This window comes from Taurulus bubalis, assembly GCF_910589615.1.
Source record: "Taurulus bubalis genome assembly, chromosome: 20".
NCBI classification, from domain to species: Eukaryota; Metazoa; Chordata; class Actinopteri; order Perciformes; family Cottidae; genus Taurulus; species Taurulus bubalis.
This window is the reverse complement of record NC_136608.1, coordinates 8,932,631-8,951,165: the sequence shown is the minus strand read 5'-3', so window position 1 is coordinate 8,951,165 and position 18,535 is coordinate 8,932,631. Positions and strand designations below refer to the sequence as shown.

General features: G+C 42.0%; 1 protein-coding gene across 1 annotated transcript; it reads right to left on the bottom strand.

Annotated features, from left to right (window-relative positions):
* Positions 1 to 989: 989 nt before the first annotated feature.
* On the bottom strand, positions 990 to 17,180 carry nampt1 (nicotinamide phosphoribosyltransferase 1). The gene is made up of 11 exons (XM_079236308.1): positions 17,102 to 17,180; positions 11,599 to 11,755; positions 10,151 to 10,254; positions 8,957 to 9,085; positions 5,849 to 6,007; positions 5,435 to 5,571; positions 3,476 to 3,701; positions 3,249 to 3,368; positions 3,017 to 3,157; positions 2,576 to 2,710; positions 990 to 2,376 (listed from the first exon to the last, which is right to left on the bottom strand). The coding sequence occupies exons 1-11, from the start codon at positions 17,153 to 17,155 to the stop codon at positions 2,266 to 2,268; spliced, it is 1,473 nt and encodes a 490-aa protein (XP_079092434.1). The 5' UTR covers positions 17,156 to 17,180; the 3' UTR covers positions 990 to 2,265.
* Positions 17,181 to 18,535: the final 1,355 nt, after the last annotated feature.

Sequence of the window (18,535 nt, the reverse complement as noted above, 5' to 3'; positions counted from 1 at the left end):
GTCGTCTTCCTAGCCTGCCTCTCCGCTTCCATTCAAACTAGCTCTTGTGTGTAGAGAGAAGGCAGTTTGGCCACATTGGGTGTAAATAAAGATATTTACTGCAATTTCTGGCATTTATTTCTCCTTTGTCATACAAAATAAGATTTCTTTGAGGTAAGAACTGAGACAGTATCAAAATAGTAAAATCAGAGTTATACTAAAATGCACCCCGTAATTGGAAAGAAAAGAACTGTATTGTTGTGTGGTTACTCCAGAACTGGACAAGCGGTGACAGTCAAAATAAAGTGTAAAAAGATAAAGAAAACAGTGCGACATTGTTGCGGCACACGACTAGCTGTGTTGCTGACCAGCTCGTCTGTGTTCGGGCCAAATATCTAGTTTCTAGTCTTCGACAGTGTGCTTCCTGTGATGTCACCAGCTTCCAGCACTTCTTAAATCCCCCATAGCTCTGCTCCAGAAAAAGCCCCTTCACTCTGAGCGGGCTAACTCAGGAATGTGACTAAACAACACCATCGAACCGGAGTGAGACCCCTCGGAGATGCTCTGATGGGAAGACGATGGACTCCAAAAAGGAAAATCAGCAACATCCTGTTTCTACCTGGGCAATACATCCAAACATCCCCGGGCACAGTGACACCTTCTTCCAGATACACAGTGCTGTCTGAAAGTTATTCCTGATCCCGAGTCTCACTTTCCTGCCTCTTGGTTGCTTTTTATTTAATTTTTTTTACACCGCCCAGAGGGAAAACACACTCACTGCTGTGTCGTCACTGGTTTGTCACAACTCTGTGTCTCCTTTCAGAATAAAAGGCCGGCAAAGTAAAAGGAAGTGTTCTCTATTCCCCCTATCAACAAGTATATTTGCATAAAGGAATACTACACAATCCTTTAGAGGAAAATCTCAGCACACACACAACACAGATCCAAGCACACATACAGCAGAACCAACATTTAACATACATTTCAGGAACCACAGTCTTTCATAAACACATAGTTAGATCGTCTTTATTCCAGTGAAAACAGTGTCTGTGACGTATTTTTGTTTTTTTAAATGTATTTTTACATCAACTCTTAGTCTTATACAGCAAAGACTGGTTTCCAGAGCATTTGCCATCGTGAAGACCCAATCTGAAACTGCAAAGATTTTAGGGCTCTGACAACTATGGAATCGAAAACAAACCTATCTGAAATTTTAACAAAACTTGAAAAACTAAATCACCTTGAGATAAATCCCTCCACATGGGCAGACTGTGGTATGACTGGACCTTCAGGATGTGAATGCTCAACATAATGGCAAGTAGATCAGTAACATACCTTCAGAGATGCACCCATAATATTTTATTTGGCAGGGTAACGGTACAAAATATTCAGGTAGTACTTGGTAGATGTTGGCCGTGTATAATTTGAGCCCTAACATCGGATTAAAAGCAAGAACATTGGGGGACATTAATTATGTCATCCTCCACAATTACAGTGTAGTTCAGGATCTTCTGGTTCCAAGTAAAAGTAACATATCAGCTTCTATCGGTCAATATTATCAGTGCACCGTCATATACTATGATCATAATTTTATCCTTCACATAAGAGACAAGTAGATTCAGAAATGTATTTTTTTTTGGGATGGGGCGGGGGTGTTTTTTAATTTTTTTTTAACAGTTCTGTACACAATACACAGGGGTCAGTGGTGTGGGGGCGTGGCTCTCTGTCATCATCTCACTTCGACTCACTGTGGGTTCACTCCGCATGCGGCCGGCAGCGGCTCATTCACAATCATCTCATTTGCTTCTGAATCGGCATGGAAAAGTCTGCTGACACATCGCCTATCAGCAGCCAATCACATTCTAACATTACAATAAGTCTCGCCTGTCAGTGCAATGTTTGGAGCAGTGGCACATGGGAGTGAACGCACGGTTTATCTTCATAGTCACAACTCCTGTCCCTCTTTCACCCCCCCCCCCCTCACACACACACACTCATGGGGAGTTCGCCTTTAAATCAGTGGTATGCGCGTTTCCGAATTCCCCCACTCTGTTGGAGAACCAACAACAGCAATTTGGAATTTAACACTGAAGATTCATGGATTTTAAGGGAGTCTCGGGTTTTTAGGAAAGTTTCAGGGGATTCTCAAGCTTTGGAAGTGGGATCTATTAGCAGTGCACGCCACCTGAGGTGTGCGTCGGAGGCCGAAAGGTGAAGGGTTGAGGGGAGCGGGGTTGTTTTGGGGTTGAGGTTGGGGCGGGTGGTGGGGGTTTAGTAGTGCTGCAATCAGTGCACTGCTTCAATCTCACTCTCTTTGAGCTGAGCATTGTCTCTGACTTCGTCAAATGTGTACGTCTTCACAATCTTCCCGTTCTGAAAGACTGTGTGCAGCAGGTCCTGGAGGTGAATAAAAAGGTATACAGAAGGAAAGGTGACAAGGGAGGGAGGGAAGGAGAGGCAGAGCAAAAGAGGGGGAAACAGAAAATGTGAAGGTGAGAAAAAAAAACAGTGTTGGTGAAATTAATTTATTTGCATTAAGACTCAAACATTGATGTGCACAAAAGTGTCTGTGTGCTACTGTAGGCATTGAACTCACCACGCCAAACTCCTCCAGGTCGCCCTTGCCCTCCTCCAGGGTGACAAAGTCACCACTCGGCGTCCGGTGCAGAGACAGACGACCTTTCTTTGACCTCTTGTTGGGGTCCGCCACTGGGTCCTTGAACACATTCACCTTTTTAAAACCGAACAGAAAAGAAAACACTTTAAGCGGAAAGGGAATTTCAAATCATAGGTTTCAGCAAAGTCTCATTTCAAGGGAGAACAACATATTAGTGCGTTTGAGCGTGAACATACAACACTCAGGAATGACAAGGTACTAGTTATTTCTTGTAAGTTTAAAAAGGGAAACTTAAGCGAAAATCTATTTATTCTCATAAACTTTTTTTGTTTGTTCTTTTACTCAATGTTTAATTGCCACAACGGTTACAAAATGGCCAATGAAACCACAATAACTACATTCTAGCGTATCAGCACTCACCCCCAGCCCGTTAGTGACCACATAGCTACACTTGAAGGAGCAGTTGAGCAGATCTCTGGTCAGTTTCTGCAGAAGAGCCCCTCCGGACCCGAAAGAAATGTTCTCAATGGACCACCTGTGTTGCTTCATGCCCTCCACTATCTGTGGGAAAACATATGCAGAAACATTATGAGAGAGATGCAACCCATTGCTATGCTTGTACATCGCATCAATAGGTAACGTGCGTCTCTACCTCTTGCAGTGTGTTGATATCAACTCCGTCTCCTTGTATGACTCTGATGTAAGGAGGGAGAACCTTAAAACCTTTGGAGTTCTCCACTGGTTCAAACTTCTTACCCAGGATCTCCAAAACCTGACAGAAGGAACATAAGAGAGGAAGGTGGTAGAGAGACGGGGGCGTTAGTGTCCTGGCTTGTTTTAAGATTCTAGTCGAAAGGCAAGTTGTCCACGTAACCACACCTTCAGGACTGTATCAAGCGGGTTTCCTGAGTCTGGTCGGACAACCAGCGGGGCATCGGCACTGCGCGACACTATCAGCGACCGAAGGTCTTCTCCCCAGATCTTCTCACAGGCGTTGTAGATGTCGTAGCTGTCGCTGACGATGGATACTGGCACGTTGGGAAACTGCTTGATGATGTGCTCAAAGGCATCTTTTTCATGGTCCTTCCCCCACGCTGTGATAGTGCTGCAGAGAGAACAACAGATCCATCCTTATTCTTTATGGGCAGTCATTTCTCTTCCATTTGGTTGATCAAAACTTAAAAAAAGACAAAAACCCCAACAATTTCTAGGGTTGCGATTATTGAGGGCAACAAGACAAATATGTCTTGAGGGCCTATAAACAAGAAATAAATTAATGGAGACAACTCCCCACCATCCATTCGAAATGCAGGGACGTGAGTGAGAGGTTCAACAGCAAGAAACAGTCGTGCAAGAAATTTTGATCTGTTTGGAAGCAAAATATATATTTAAGAGAAGGAGAAGCACACTAAAAGGTAAACAAAGAGAAGAACCACTAAAGACAGTCACTGGGCTTTCTTCAAAGGCCAAATACCACAGATCATCCAGAAGAGGGCAGTGCACTCCAGGTTTTAGTCTTCGGTGAAACCAGTGCTGGGCCAAATTTAAAAACCGTCTGTTGTAGCTACCTCAGATACCAGAATAATACTTTACATACTTAACACTTTTTAAAAAAAAAAAAAAGGCAAGGATACATTTATACTTTCCCAGTTAAATCTTGCACGAAAGAAAGTTTCTTTAATATGTGCTGAGGTCATGAGATATCTAGAATTACAAAAGAAGTACCTAAAACTTTGTCTTCTGTTTTTTAAAGTAGCTTCTATCTTCCATGTAAAACCTTTTTGTAAATCTCAGCTCCATGAAACTGTGCTCTGTGGCTCCTGAAAGTGCAAACATGACTTGTCTCTGAAACTAGTGTATTTTTCTATTTTAATCTACATTTCTGGACACTTATTTGTAAAAGTATTTTTTTCTTCACAGGGCACAGGATAACCAAAGTTTGTCATGAAAGAGCTTTGAAGGTGACAGACCTCTGCTCGTCCCTTTCCTTCGGCTTCAAAACACAAAAGTGGAATTTCACTGAGACTCCTCCCTCTGAGGCAGAAACCAAACGGACTTTAGGAGAGAGCCATTACATAATGGTTACCACGGCAACTTCTGCCACCATCCCACAATGCACTGGTGCGAGGAAGAACGGTGCACCGGAGCAGCAGTAACTACCCTGGTGGCAAGGAAGAAGCGACTGTGTGCATGGGAGCGAAAGAGAGAAAGTGTGTGTGTGTGTGTGTGTGCAGGATAAATGGATCAGAGCCATAAAACAGCAGACATGTGAGAGGCATGTGCGTCAGTCAGGGCAGCAGCCAATCAAAACCTTCACTTTCCAGCCAATCACAGCCCCGCTAACAAAGTGAGATAGATGAGCCAGATAATTAGTGTGAGGGTGATCAAACTCTAATCAGGAAAGCAAATTAACACAAAATCTCAGCCAAATGATGAGAACTTTTCAAATTCCATCAACAGCTTTAGCAGATAACCCATTGTTTGAAGGTTTTTCTAATTGGAAAATAAATTTAGCTCGTGGGTGAAAAGGTTTGTTTCCCCGACGGACCTGGCTCTTAATAAACAGCCCTTGCACCGCTTTTAGTGAGTAACAAACAATTGTTACTCACTGTATATGTTTATGTTCATATACACTTTCGTGGTACATATTGAGTTTTGCTGTTAATAATAATAATAATAATTGGCAGATGTTCTGCATAAAAGTTGTCCCTTAAAAAGGAGTGTTGAGCGTGTTGGAGTCGCCCATGATTAATTCAGACTACACTGAGAAACACCCCGTCTCTAAGCAGGGACGAGGCTCCATAAGCAACCTGAAATGAAAGGTGTGCATGTGTCTACCTGTGCTCTGCAGCAGGCACTGAGAAGCCTGGCACGGGGTCCTTGGTGCCGTAGTACTTCTTAATGACTCCGATGCCGGCAACCGTGTCTGTGCCCTTGAAGTTGACCAGATGGGCGGAGGCCCCGATGCCTGCAGTCTGCAAATAGGAGGGGGGTGGTGTGGTGGAAAATAAAGGGGGCATTTTGTTTTAATTCACTGTGCTACTTATCTAACAAAACAACACCAACTTGTGGTCCTTTTACATTCATTGTGATATGGTTGAAAGGTCCGGTGGACCATGAGTTGGGACTGTTTTGCCAAACTACGGTTTCAAAGGTTGGGAATTCACTTTCAAGTTTAGCATTCCACCATTGTAAAGGTAAGCATATAACTTCACATCAATGATGTCTACTGTATTGGATATATAAGTGTACCTCTTGTGAGGAGACGCCCCTGTAGCCGAAGTCATGTAGTTTATATGCGAGTCCCTCCAAGTTCCCGGAGGTCTCCATGAGGTACTTGGCGAGGATCTTCTTCTGCTCCCTGGAGTTGGTCGCCACAGTGATGGGGTACCAGATCTGAACCAGAATGGTCTGATGGAGGGAAGAAGAGATGTTTTTTCAGGGTGTCACAACATTTTGCTGCAACGGTTAATTTCTTCTAATTTCCCACGTGTACCTTGTTTTCAAAGCCTATTCAAACAGGAATTTCAATGTGAAGATTGAGTCTAAGTCAAACAAAAACCGCAAAAGGTGGTGCCAATTTTTTATTTTTTTTTGCACTGAACTGACCAAATCATTTTCGGTCCAATATTCCTGCTTTCCTAGTATTCATCTGGAATCAAAACCTAAAACCAACAGGCTCAGAGTGATCAAAAGGGTCTGCTCAATCACAAAAGGGAAAAATACATTCCTCGATATCTCATGTCAACTCCGGCCCAGAGTCACAGATTTCAATGTCAAAACAAGTGGCTTATCTGTACTCACCACCACCACCTGGGACATTTCATGAATACACACTTTCTACTATCATAAGTGTACAATACGTTTGTGTTATATTTATATTTATATATATATATATATATAAATAAATAAATAAATAATCAGGGTAGATTACATGTTACATCACTACCATGCCTATCCTAAAAAAATCAATCAATCAATCTAATATGGTGAACACCGGATCACACTACAACATGAAGCTGATACCTTTACACAATTACATAGAGTGTTTGCAACATTTTATGACTTTATGGAACTGTGTAAACTGTGTGTTAAGTACATGTATCAAACCAGAGAACAAGCACAACAATCATTTAAACCACTGGATGTACAGCCGTCCTCCCTCCTACACAGTGACACATTTCTGCACACTTCCAGCTCTAACTCCTCACTTGTCTGTTAATACTATGCATGCAGTGTTTTTGTTTCCCCCCTATAACCCTAAAAAAAAAAAAAACACATGCAACCTCAGACTAATAATCTAAACCATAATATTGACTCATTTGACTGCCAGAGCAAGGACACTCACTCACTCACACACACACAGTTGTGAGCCCCTCTGCCTTATATGCATGATGACCTTTACAAGAGGAATCTACTTGCATTTAACATGATGACATGAGATATAGATAGATAGATAGATAGATATATATACACACACACACACACACACACACACACACACACACACACACACACACACACACACACACACACACACACACACACACACACAATACTACAATATTATAGTATCTACAGGTACAGTTCCAATTTCTCAAGATTATCTTTTATGATTAAAAAAAACAATCATGGAACTGCAACACATGTAACTGTGTTTCGTGTTCAATGAATTACTCTTATAAACATTTCCGTAATACAGCATGTGATCACTGTGGGTCTCAAAATGGCAAAATGGGGCAGCAGTACGTTAGATACAACACTCAGGAGGAACGTGTGCACACACAAACACAACACATGCACCAACATAACTTCTCGGTCAGCGTCCCAGAACAAAATGGAGGGAGATAAGGAAGGAAAGGGGGGAGTGGGGTGTGTCCAAATTAGTGTGAGTGTGTGTGTGTGTGTGTGTGTGTGTGTGTGTGTGTGTGTGTGTGTGTGTGCATATACGAGTTGTGACTGCGCTTCTGGCTATGGGTGACCTATGCCCAAGCACTGCTGCCTTTCATTGGTGTTAGTGTCATTATAGTTGAGCATACGTGTATCAAGTTATAGATCCAAATCTAGTCAACAATCAGGAAACACTGGGCTTGAAAAACCTGCTGAGATACAGATCCATACCCAAAGACAAATGTTCCTTTGTACAACATGTCAAAAGCTTTCTTTTTTTCCATTAATGGATCAAAACAAAAAGGCAGCTTGTTGTTTCTGTTTTTTGATCTTCCGGGAAATTGCGGCATTGGCTCAGTTGTGGTAGAGGTCAAACGCCGTACTTATGAACGGGGCTGACATAGTAAAGAAGAGAGGACAGGAGAGCAGTTAGCAAGACGGAGAGAAGATATTGCTTGTGGTAAACAGATTTAGTTCTGCCGAGTCATTGAGGACAGTCTGTTCAAGCAGCATTAAGTTCATGAGATCGTCCTCATCTCGGGGAGGACTCACACAGCGCATTAGCTCAACGAATAAATGCGGCACTTAGGAAGCCGAGCTAGACACCAGACCGCCTGCCTCACAGCGCAAAAATCCATTTCACTTCCACGCTACCTTTTCCCCACAAAAGAAAAAACACAAAGCCGGTACATTGTGTGTTTTAAACTTTGCTTTGACTCGACAGACAATCACATTGTGTTCACTTGTGTTCACTGATGTCACCTGATAACTCGACCACACCCACAGTATGAACATGATGATGAAAGGAATAGTTTGTCTTCAGGAGATATGCTTATTTGCTTCCCTGGCGAGGAGAAGATGAGAAAATGAAGAGGACTCTTGTGCCTGTACAGTTAATACGAAAAGTTTGGAAACAAAAATACAAACTGGGAGCTGATGCTGGAATATCTGGAAGTGCAATACCAGTCATGCTATTAACTGCAGATGGCTTGAGACTAAATCATTCAGAGGTAAAACTAATGGCCCTTTCTCTCTGACCACAGTCTTAAAAAATACAATTATTTAGTTGACACCAGACAAGGGTTTTCCTTGTACCGACTCTCTGCTCTTGTTCTTTTCTGACAACCTGTACGTATTACTTTTCTCCAGTCACAGCACATCTCTGAGTCGTGATTAAGCAATAAGCCACGACAGGGCTGTAATTCTGTGAGATTTAAGGAGAGATAAGAGGCGTCGTTCGAAGTGCTGCCAAGCGAAATAGTTAATGGCTTTTTATAAAACTGTTAACTCTCCATTGTAATAAAAAGGGCATAAATGTTGCTAGTATATTTTGCAATCAATAATCAAATTAAAGCTTGCCATTAAAACTTTATTAAAACCAATTGAATAATACACTTGTATCATGTCAGGACCCACAAGAATTGGCCCGCCATTCATTCTGGGCCTAGAGGATAAACAAAACAAACCTACCTCCACCCAGTTGGTGAGCCAGTAGCATTCAGGGTCGGTGCTCTCCACAGTGAACAGAACATTGCCTCGAGGAATGACACTCCCCTCTGGCACTGCCTTGATTTCAATAGGCAGGTGTCCATCGTATTTCTGCAAACACACATACACAAATATCCCACTTAGAATCGTCGTCACACTGTGAATCACACTTTTCCTCCTTGGCTTGTACAGACTGTGTGACCTGAAAGATGGAGAGTGACACACGTCTGGAGGCGATACAGTTTCTGGTGAGATTTTACCTTCAAAAAGGCAGTGAGATTTTACACATACAGAAGTCCTGCATTTTAATACCTGGTTTAAGATAAATAAGTGTTGCCTTTCACACTGAATAACGTGGGCATTGGAGAAGAAGAAAAAAATTATCTACAAGTAGCAGATCAGTGTATATGCAGTCATACATACCACTGCCAAAAGTGAACAACATGTGTATGCTTGGTGTGAGCCCTGTGTGTGTGTGTGTGTGTCTTATCAAGTGAGTTAATCAAGTGGATGATCAACATTAAATGATTAAAACCAGACTTCCAGCTTCAGAGCTCATGTGTTAAGAGACGGCACACGGAAAACTGATTACAAAATAAGAGTTTATTAACACTTCTCTTGAGAAAAATACTTCAGTAAAAAGCGCTGTGCTCTCTCCAAGGTGCTGAAACAGCAGCTCTAAATAACCAGAACTATTGTATGCACATTTTCTTGGTCACAGAACATGACTCTGATTCATTTGTAGCTGCTGAAACTGTCTTCTTATCTCATGAATTTTACTAGTTAAGATGTTATCTCCTCGCATGGAAAACCACAGCAGCAAATGTGGTTTTCAGATATTTCCTATTTTAGAATGCAGGCTTTCATTACACATCAAGAACATGTTTTTAAAAAAAGACTTTCCTACTGCAGAATGTGACCCTTATGACTTATCAGCTCTATTACAGTATTTGTGTATATTAGGGACACATTGCGTGTCCTGAGCGGGTCTGTACATGTAGAGGCAGATCTCTTTGCATGTTCTGTCACCTGTGAGTACACCTGTATGCCTCCTACCAGCTTTTCCCACAATAAACCCATTGTATGAAAATTGTCTCTGTAACCCTCAAGTGATCTTCTCACGAATATGCATAGACATAGTTTTGCACACCTTGACAATAAGTTTTTTCAAAATACCTCCAAAATGTAAGTCCACCCCTTCTCGTTGAAAACATCATCCTGGAAGTGTTCTCTGTATACCTCCTTCGCCTCCTGGATCTTCTCCGGGGTCACTACCTTTCCTGGAGAGGAGAAGGGGAAAAGAAAAAAAGGAGTTTGTAAAAAAACTTACTTAAAAAGCAAAGCGCATAAACATAAACCGGTAATCTCAGGGCAAAAGCAGTTCTTTGTTTTTTACTGAAATACTTTCCATTTTGGGATCGTGACTGAAAGAGCATGTCCCTTTAATGTGAAACATTAAAACTCCAGAAAGTGATGTCACTTTTTAAGCTTAACACGGCGAGTGCCTGCTTTCACTCTTCCTTTATCCAAGAAAATTGCATTCACGTTTCCCGCTGCACTTCTCCCTCGATGAAAGTAGAGTGGGAAAGATTAAAATTCACTCCACGACCCGGTCTACAAGACTCATGACGCACACTTATGGTTTCATAAGCTCGCGGATCAAGGATGCATCTCTAATAGTTGGGCTAATCATCGAGCGCTGACGGACGCTCTGCGCAGACAGCTGGTCTTTCTCCCTCATACGGGGAAGGAGCAGCTGTGCTTTTGTCTTCTCTCTCCCTCTCCTTTCTCCCTGTCTCCCCCGCACCTCTGCTACTGCACCATGAAATCCTCTTAAGAGACAGGAGGGAGATGCATTCTTTCTTTCTTTCGACTCCCTCTCTTTCCGCCTCTCTCGCTCTCTCTCATGCCCCTCAGGATCACACTGACAAACTTAAAACATTCACCTTTACAAACTCGAGTTAATTGGAGCATAGAAGTTGAATGCATTATACTTTGCCTCATTTCAGTCTCTTTTCACTTACTTTTTTCTTTTCTTCTTCTTCTTAACCTGCTGGCTTTGAATTATTCTCTGCACAGGCTAATCAATACGAAGCACATTGTAACCTTCTGATTAAGTCAGTAAAAGGACTGTCGCTGCTGGCCACAATATCAAATAAAAAGCACCTGCCCTGCTAAAGCCTCCTTAAGCAATGCAGTGAATCTTGAGCCCGCTCCATGACTGCGACCTTGTCCTGGCGGGGGGAAGGGCAAAAAGAAAAAATGCTCCAACGGGGAACAATAACGCATCACTGGTCAGCTCCCACAGTATGTTGGTGAAAGCATTATGTGCACAGTTGACTTTAATAAATACAACATGCCAGGGTTAAATTACCTATATTTAAATCGGATAAATTGACTGGGAACACGTTTGTATCAACACAAACAGGAAGAATTAATAACAGAGGGGGAGGCTTCATAGGGCAACAGCTGAGAGCTGCAGAGTCATTCAGTGTGGCAGTGTTTGAAGGTCTGGAGGTGGGCACTGCGAGTGTCGTGCTGAAGAGAACTTTTATTTCATTGCGCACACAATACAAAACACGGGCCTTTTGAGCAGCACATTTCAAGTCTAAGTCAGGACTTACCTTTTAGGTATTTGTTGAGGATGTACTGTAGGCCGTAGAAGACGGTCTTGTCATATTTTACTTTTCTGTTTTTGGTGGGATCGATCTTCCTTTCGCGGCACTCGAAGTAGGAGTACACTTTACTCGTGTTGGGTGGGTACTGCTTGTAATGTGTCACCTGCAGGGACGGAGCAAACAGGAGACATGATCAGCATGTAAATAAACTGATTCAGATGAATACTGACAAAACAACAAACAACATGGGACCCACACACACAGGATATGATGCCGTGAGAGGATTTATTAAGACGCTCTTTTAAAATGTTGACGCCTCAGACCAAGTGTAAAAGTTGTGGCGGGAGGCCAATGCTGCCCTGAAACCCAAACAACAAACACAACTTTGAACAGCATCGTAAATGAGCAATTGTTTGCTTTTATAGAAGTTTTTTTGTACCTTTCCTACACACATATGCACGTGTGCAAGATTAAGCTACTCCCTGGACTAATATGTAGGTTTGAATCAGGTCTTGCGAAATCCCGGCATTGCGAAACAGCAGTTTGGAAGTTTCCCAATGTATAGTGAAAAATACTGGATTGACCCACCTTTCAGAGGAACTAACGAAACCTTTTATATAAATGCTGAAACACCTTTAAGATTGCATCGTCTTGTTTTAAAATTGCCAGATAACATGGAGAAATGTTGATTGCAAATTTAGTCTACGCATCTGAACGCACGCACAGTTTTTGCAGACAAAAATGCAACAAAACATATTCAGGTAAATCAAATTGTAAAGCTTGGAATGGAAGGAGTGCGAATTGAGAAGCTCACTGCCAACAGACACAGATCCTGAGAGCCATTCAGCAACAACTCAAAGATTACAGAGCTGCCAAAGTGGTGATTATCTGTGATTAGAGCAAACATTCCAGTTCAACAATAGACCCATCAATCAATTTATTGTGTTAGACCAAATAATACAGTCCCACAATGTCACAATCGGGGCAAACTCTTTCCCACACATACACACTCGCTGGCATTATTCTATATTATTCAGAAAAACAACACTTTCAGTGATGCGTGAGTTTCCAGTGATCTTCGTATCGACGTTAAACGGACTGATCCCTGAAATATGGACAATTAAAATAAAATGTGTGTGATCGCGTACTGCGTGAGACGTGTCCAGGCATGTTTCTCACACACACACACTTAACTTTTTCAGAGGAACTATATCTTAAAGATACAAACACACACAAAAAATACGGCAGAAACAAAAAGATGTGTCAGCAGTAGCCACCCGGCCAACCATTAAAGCCAAACTGAGGGATTTCCACAAAGCACACGGGGGCTTTTGAGGAGTACCTTCCACAAATAAAGTGAAAAGTTGACAAGATGATGGTAACAGCTAAAGCTCACTCAGCCTTTTCGTAATAGGATATTTGCTTTCAGGCTGATCTGCTTTCAATATCCAAACAAAATGTGGATTAAAACCTTGAATGGCAATACATTTACAACCGCTGGCGTCCAGAGACGTCAAGGGTTCAATCTCGCTATGTTGTAAACTGCCCTCACTGAATATCAATGGTAGAAGGCTGCAGGTCTAACGGTTGCCTTCAGGGAACACTATTGTATTAGGAAAAAGGAGGTCATCATGGGCTTGTCCTTCCTTTGAATACAACCTTGGGAAACACTGTCTAACTGTTGTAAATACATAAAGTGTATGTAGGAGCCACAGATATAAACCTGTGAAAATGGTCTAGCACCACGAGCATTATGCATGAAGGGGTACAAAGCCACCCCTCGCTCCTGAGTTTGGGAAGAGGAGAAGACACAAATGTCAATGACCTTCTCAGTTTCTTTGACCCCTGTCTGTGTCCTTTCCTCTGGGCTTTCGATGACTCAAAATAGAGTCAAGACACACAACATGACACTAGGCCTGGCCACGTGTGTGTGTGTGTGTGTGTGTGTGTGTGTGTGTGTGTGTGTGTGTGTGTGTGTGTGTGTACACATTCACTGGTCCACATGCCAATGTATACACACACACAAACAGTTTCTCATCACAAAACATTTAGCAGGCTAGTTTGCAAGGCACAGACACTCGGCAGACCTCTTTATGTATTATCTAATGCTGTTATTCACTTATTAACACAAATGGTAGTATATTGACATGTAATAAAATGGAAACAGAGATTATAAATCATACAGACAATGTAGTCTCTGTGATTTGTGAGTTATATTTAGGGAGATCTGGCTTATTTCAACGTGACAAATTTGCGATGGCAAATCAAGACCAGCCATTAAAGCTGCACAAATTGATATGAATTATATTATCAATGGGTAAAATAACTGTGCATTCTGAAGAGAGTTGTTTGGTAACAAACCCACAACTCTGCAGGTCCCTTCGGCTCCTTTTGGCCTCCTTAAACTTTTATGACCCGTGACTTTGGTCATTTCCAGATAAAAACGCTTCAAACGACTGTAAATTAGAAACACCTGCATCTACAACTTTAAAGCTGCTATGATAAGACAATTGAGAGAAAATTAATTTTAAAACTACTTTGACAATTGAAAGTGTGATGGTATATTTTAAAGCAGAAATGCCAAACATGTGTCAGTTCCAGCCTCTTAAATTTAAGGATCTGATTTAACTGAATATCTTTGATTGTTGGCCGGACAAAATAAAAAATGTGAAGACGCAATCTTGGGTTGAGGTAAACTGCAGAATAAGATGCTTGGAAACAAAATATCTTAATCTGACCACCAGAAGAGATGTTGCGGCTGTCTCCAAACAGAACAACATCTGAAGGATGCAGCAGCTGCTGGTGTGGAATAATGTTTAATGGGACCATCCCATTACCTAAATGTCACAGGTTTACTGTCACCGTCCTGCTCTACGAAAATGTTTCCCCAGAAAATGCTAAACCCTGGTAAATCTCTCTAGATTTAAGAGTCAGGAAAATGTCATGTCACCCAAATGTGGAAAAATGCCAACACTCTTGTGCTGCTGTTATTCTCAACGATGCAGGAACAATGATACGCTGCTGCACTGTTGTGTGTTCAAATCTTACATCAACAATAAACTTGAGCATGTGTATGCGCGGGCGTTTCCAGACAATGGGCAAGCTCGGCTTTGGGGCCGAGCTTTTCTTTTCAATCCAAACAGAAAAAACACAAAAGGGCATTCAGGTGCGACTTGTTTTCATGTCCTGTGAATGAGTGTAGGTCTCTGGTCAGTCTGAGAGTCAGTCGACTGTTTTGCTGCCAATACATTCTTTCACTCTCTACAAATGGTATCGCACAGTCATGCACAGACAACATACTGTATACAATTTGTCCCTTTCAGAGAAAACAACAAGGCACAACCAAACACTGGTGTTGTGAATTTAGCACATGATGGGAACTCAGGTACTCAGACAGCTGGCCCGAGATGACTGACTGGTAGGCGTACTGTTTAGTTTTACTTCAGCCTGGTATGAAAACACAGGCGTTCATCCCCTGGCAAAAATGCAAAAGAACATTTGATCAGAAGAACCACCCAAACCCCCATTTAGCCGCTTCTCTCGAGCCTTTAATTATCTTGACACGACCAGAAACAAACAATGTTCTGCTTTAGATTAGTGCCTTTCCTGAAGCACTATGAAAGCCATTGAGGGATAGAGAAAGCAATGTTGTACCATCCCAATTTTGTTAAAGGAAAAATAACATGTGTTTTGATAAATCATTGTTCTTTAAATTACTTTTGGTCGTAAGATTGTGACACCTCCAGAAGGAGTTAACGGTTAAGTCCCTTTTCCGAAGCCAACTTCTCGAGACTAATCAGCAACCTTGAAATTCTTTATATGAGATAAGCTATGAATATATCTGAGAAATCATACAAATTAAACCAAAATGTGACATTTCCAAGAAATGGAAACAGACAGTATAATAATTTAATTTATGAATCTAAGAGCTACATCCTTGTAAAAAAAATGTAAACTATATTGTAATTGTGTGAGGAGATCTCAGGGGAAAGCAATTTCCTGAGCAATAGCTCCATTACATGATAAAGCACCGGTCTTAAACGATAAACCTCTAGAAAAGACCTCAGACCAACACCTCACACACCATCAGAGCCTGGCTGAGAATCAAAAAGAGTGCATTACAGGTTCATTAAAATATACTTGTTCATTACTCTGTGAGAGAGATATATTAAAGAAAAGAAAGCATTCCTCTAACTGTAACCCAGTTTGAGCTTTCAATGCAGTAAAATAAACAACTAGATTAGACATGTAATGGTATTACTAGAACATGGAATGAATACAACCATCAGTAGTAATTGCATGTGCTGTTTATGAACACAACATAATAAGTGTCAGGAACTTTGAATGCATGTATTTTAAATGATGTCTGGAAGAACAACCTATTATTTTTACTGGATTTTTTAGGACGTGCACAATGATTACACCACTTCTTGGAATAATCATGGTTCATAGATGACAATATGTTAATGGGGGCTTTACAGTTTTACATGTGATCTCATTCTGTACCTTTTTAGTTTTAATAAGTGATGGTTGCTCGTGTTGGCGTCCCCAACTCCCCCTCATTGTTGCCCTTCTGTCATTGTTGTCCTTCTGTCCCATCAACACCATCGCCGATTACTATCGCGTGACTGCTGTACATAGCAACTGGCAGCTGGCAACGGTCCCGGGCAACCACTTGCTACGTGTGTGATAGTGCGATTTCTGCAAGTGCAATTGTCCCCGGCTTTCATTGTCGGTTAGTAGGAAGTCTCATTGTACTTTAACGCCACCCAATATGTGCCATCGATGCTTTGAAAGCCTGCAGTCGACTGTTAAAATATCGTTTCAAAAGGCAACCGGGCGTCTCAGGTATCATACGACGTTTAACTCCATTACTCCTAGCTAGCTAACGGTGTCACAAGAGGCTAAATAACCCCCAAGTGACGTGACGCTGACTTTCGGTTTTGATTTCCCGAAAGTGAAGCCCCTCTCTGTGTGTATAGCCACATGCTGGCTACCATTACGTCTGGCTGGGCTCTTGAATGATGTGCAGCTCATCGGGCTATCCGCCCAGCGCTTGCTAGCCAGCCGCTAATATTATTTAATATTATTAATTATACATATATTTTTTTTAATATATCAATCCCTTCGCGCTCACTATGAGCTCGCGAGCTAGCTTACACAACTAACCTAGGTTAGCTTGATATCGCTACGAGCAGCAAAGCCGATGGCGAACTGTAACATTTTTTATATAAATCTAGCTAGCTTTATACGTTAGCTGGTAGCTCAAAAAAGGGGGAGGGGGTTGAATTTGGTACCCTGCCTCTGCTGAACCAGCCCTCTCCTCCTCTTCCTCCTGCCCATTCGGCCTGCTGTGAGCCGACGGAAACCGACCACAGACATCGGTTTAACGGCCTTGGGACTGGTGATGAAACCACCTTGACTTCATACATGTTCATCCATCAGCCGCTCCTCTCCCGCCCCCCCGGCCTCCCTCCGTCTGCAACCTCCATGCGTGTAGTAACGTTACCTTGTATGAATCGGTCGCTAACAGTATGTTGAAGTCGGCGTCTCTGTGCTCCATCTTTGCCCCCGTCGGTTGTGAGTCAGTCGCAGCTGTCAGTGTGTTGCGTGCGTTGCTGCCGGAGACTCCAGCCTGGTAGTGGAGCTGTGTGTTGGGGGAAGCAGGAGACAGCGAAGGACGAGCTGAGGGAAGGGGCGGGTGGACTGTGTCGTCATAAAAAAGTCCGGCACTCCTCGGCTATACTCGGTTATACTCGGCCAGCCCAGCCAACCTAGTTTAACCAAAGACTGTCTATTCTTAAGATGATCACTCAACCATGAAATCGAGACACCAAAGGGTCAATAAGATTTTTCATATCACCCCATCATAAATAAACTGTACACTTAATTTAACTAATCAGTCTTCAATAGATGATTATGCTCGACTAATCTCATCTTTTAAATTGATAAATTCGTATTTTCACCGAAAAAGGGTATACAAGTTGGAATTTTTTTATTCTCAAGGAACACAGCATTTAGGAGACTTTGTATATAAAAAGGAACAAATTACAGCAATGTACGTTTGGAAATAATGCACCATTCATGGGTATTTTGGGTGAATATTAAATATATATTTAAATCTAAGTATAACATCAAATTAAATCAGTTCAAACATTATTATAAAATTAATTTTGAAACATTATTTGTAACAACTTTCAAATGGTGTGCCACTAGCTGGAATTATGTGGGAAAATGGAGAACATGACATCAGCCACGTAGCTTGTAAACAAAGTTAACGCTCTTGGGGCCCTGCTATGGCACCTTTGGATATGGTTGACTTTCCCCAGCAACAGATGTAAAACATGTTCAGTCTGTTTAGAACATTGTGAGAAAGTAGAGCGAGAATTGGAGCTTCATTTCCCCTCAGACGTGATGCACGGACAAGAGCCACTCTCATGTGCAGTTTCCACACTCGGCACGAGGGGGCAGTGTTGACCATCAAATGCTGTATAATATCAGAAATTGCATTATAAACCTCATTGGGGTGTAGTAGTTAACTCGAGTCCCTTGAGGTATCATTTCTGCTCATGTAATTGATTTGTCTAATATATATGTGTTACTTTTAATCAATATATTGCCGAGGTAAAATTACACTGAAATTGGCTCTTTTCTTTGCGCTAGACTACATATAAAATTCATATTTATGCACCTAAAACCATACAACTTACTACACACTTTCCAGACTTTTATAGTAAAGCTCAAACTGCCAGGCGTCCAGTGAATTACACAAAGCACCAGTGAGTCGCTGACAGCACCCATTGTGACACCAATGTGAAGTGACCGGCTGAGTTCCATTTAGCGGGGCGGTGAGAGATTGCACCCCGCTGGAGCGACCGTTTCCTCGGCCTGTGGCAGCGAATCAGTCCCGACTGTCTGCTCCATGAGAAGGGCGGAGCTAATT

What these genes read in the sequence shown, in the direction of transcription:
- nampt1 (XM_079236308.1), bottom strand. Translation starts at nt 17,155, where the DNA reads ATGGAGCACAGAGACGCCGACTTCAACATACTGTTAGCGACCGATTCA. An exon ending in GGTGGACTTACATTTTGGAG is followed by an intron (nt 9,086 to 10,150) that starts GTATTTTGAAAA and finishes GTGTGTTTGCAG; the next exon opens with AAATACGATGGACACCTGCC. An exon ending in GGCTCACCAACTGGGTGGAG is followed by an intron (nt 6,008 to 8,956) that starts GTAGGTTTGTTT and finishes TCCCTCCATCAG; the next exon opens with ACCATTCTGGTTCAGATCTG.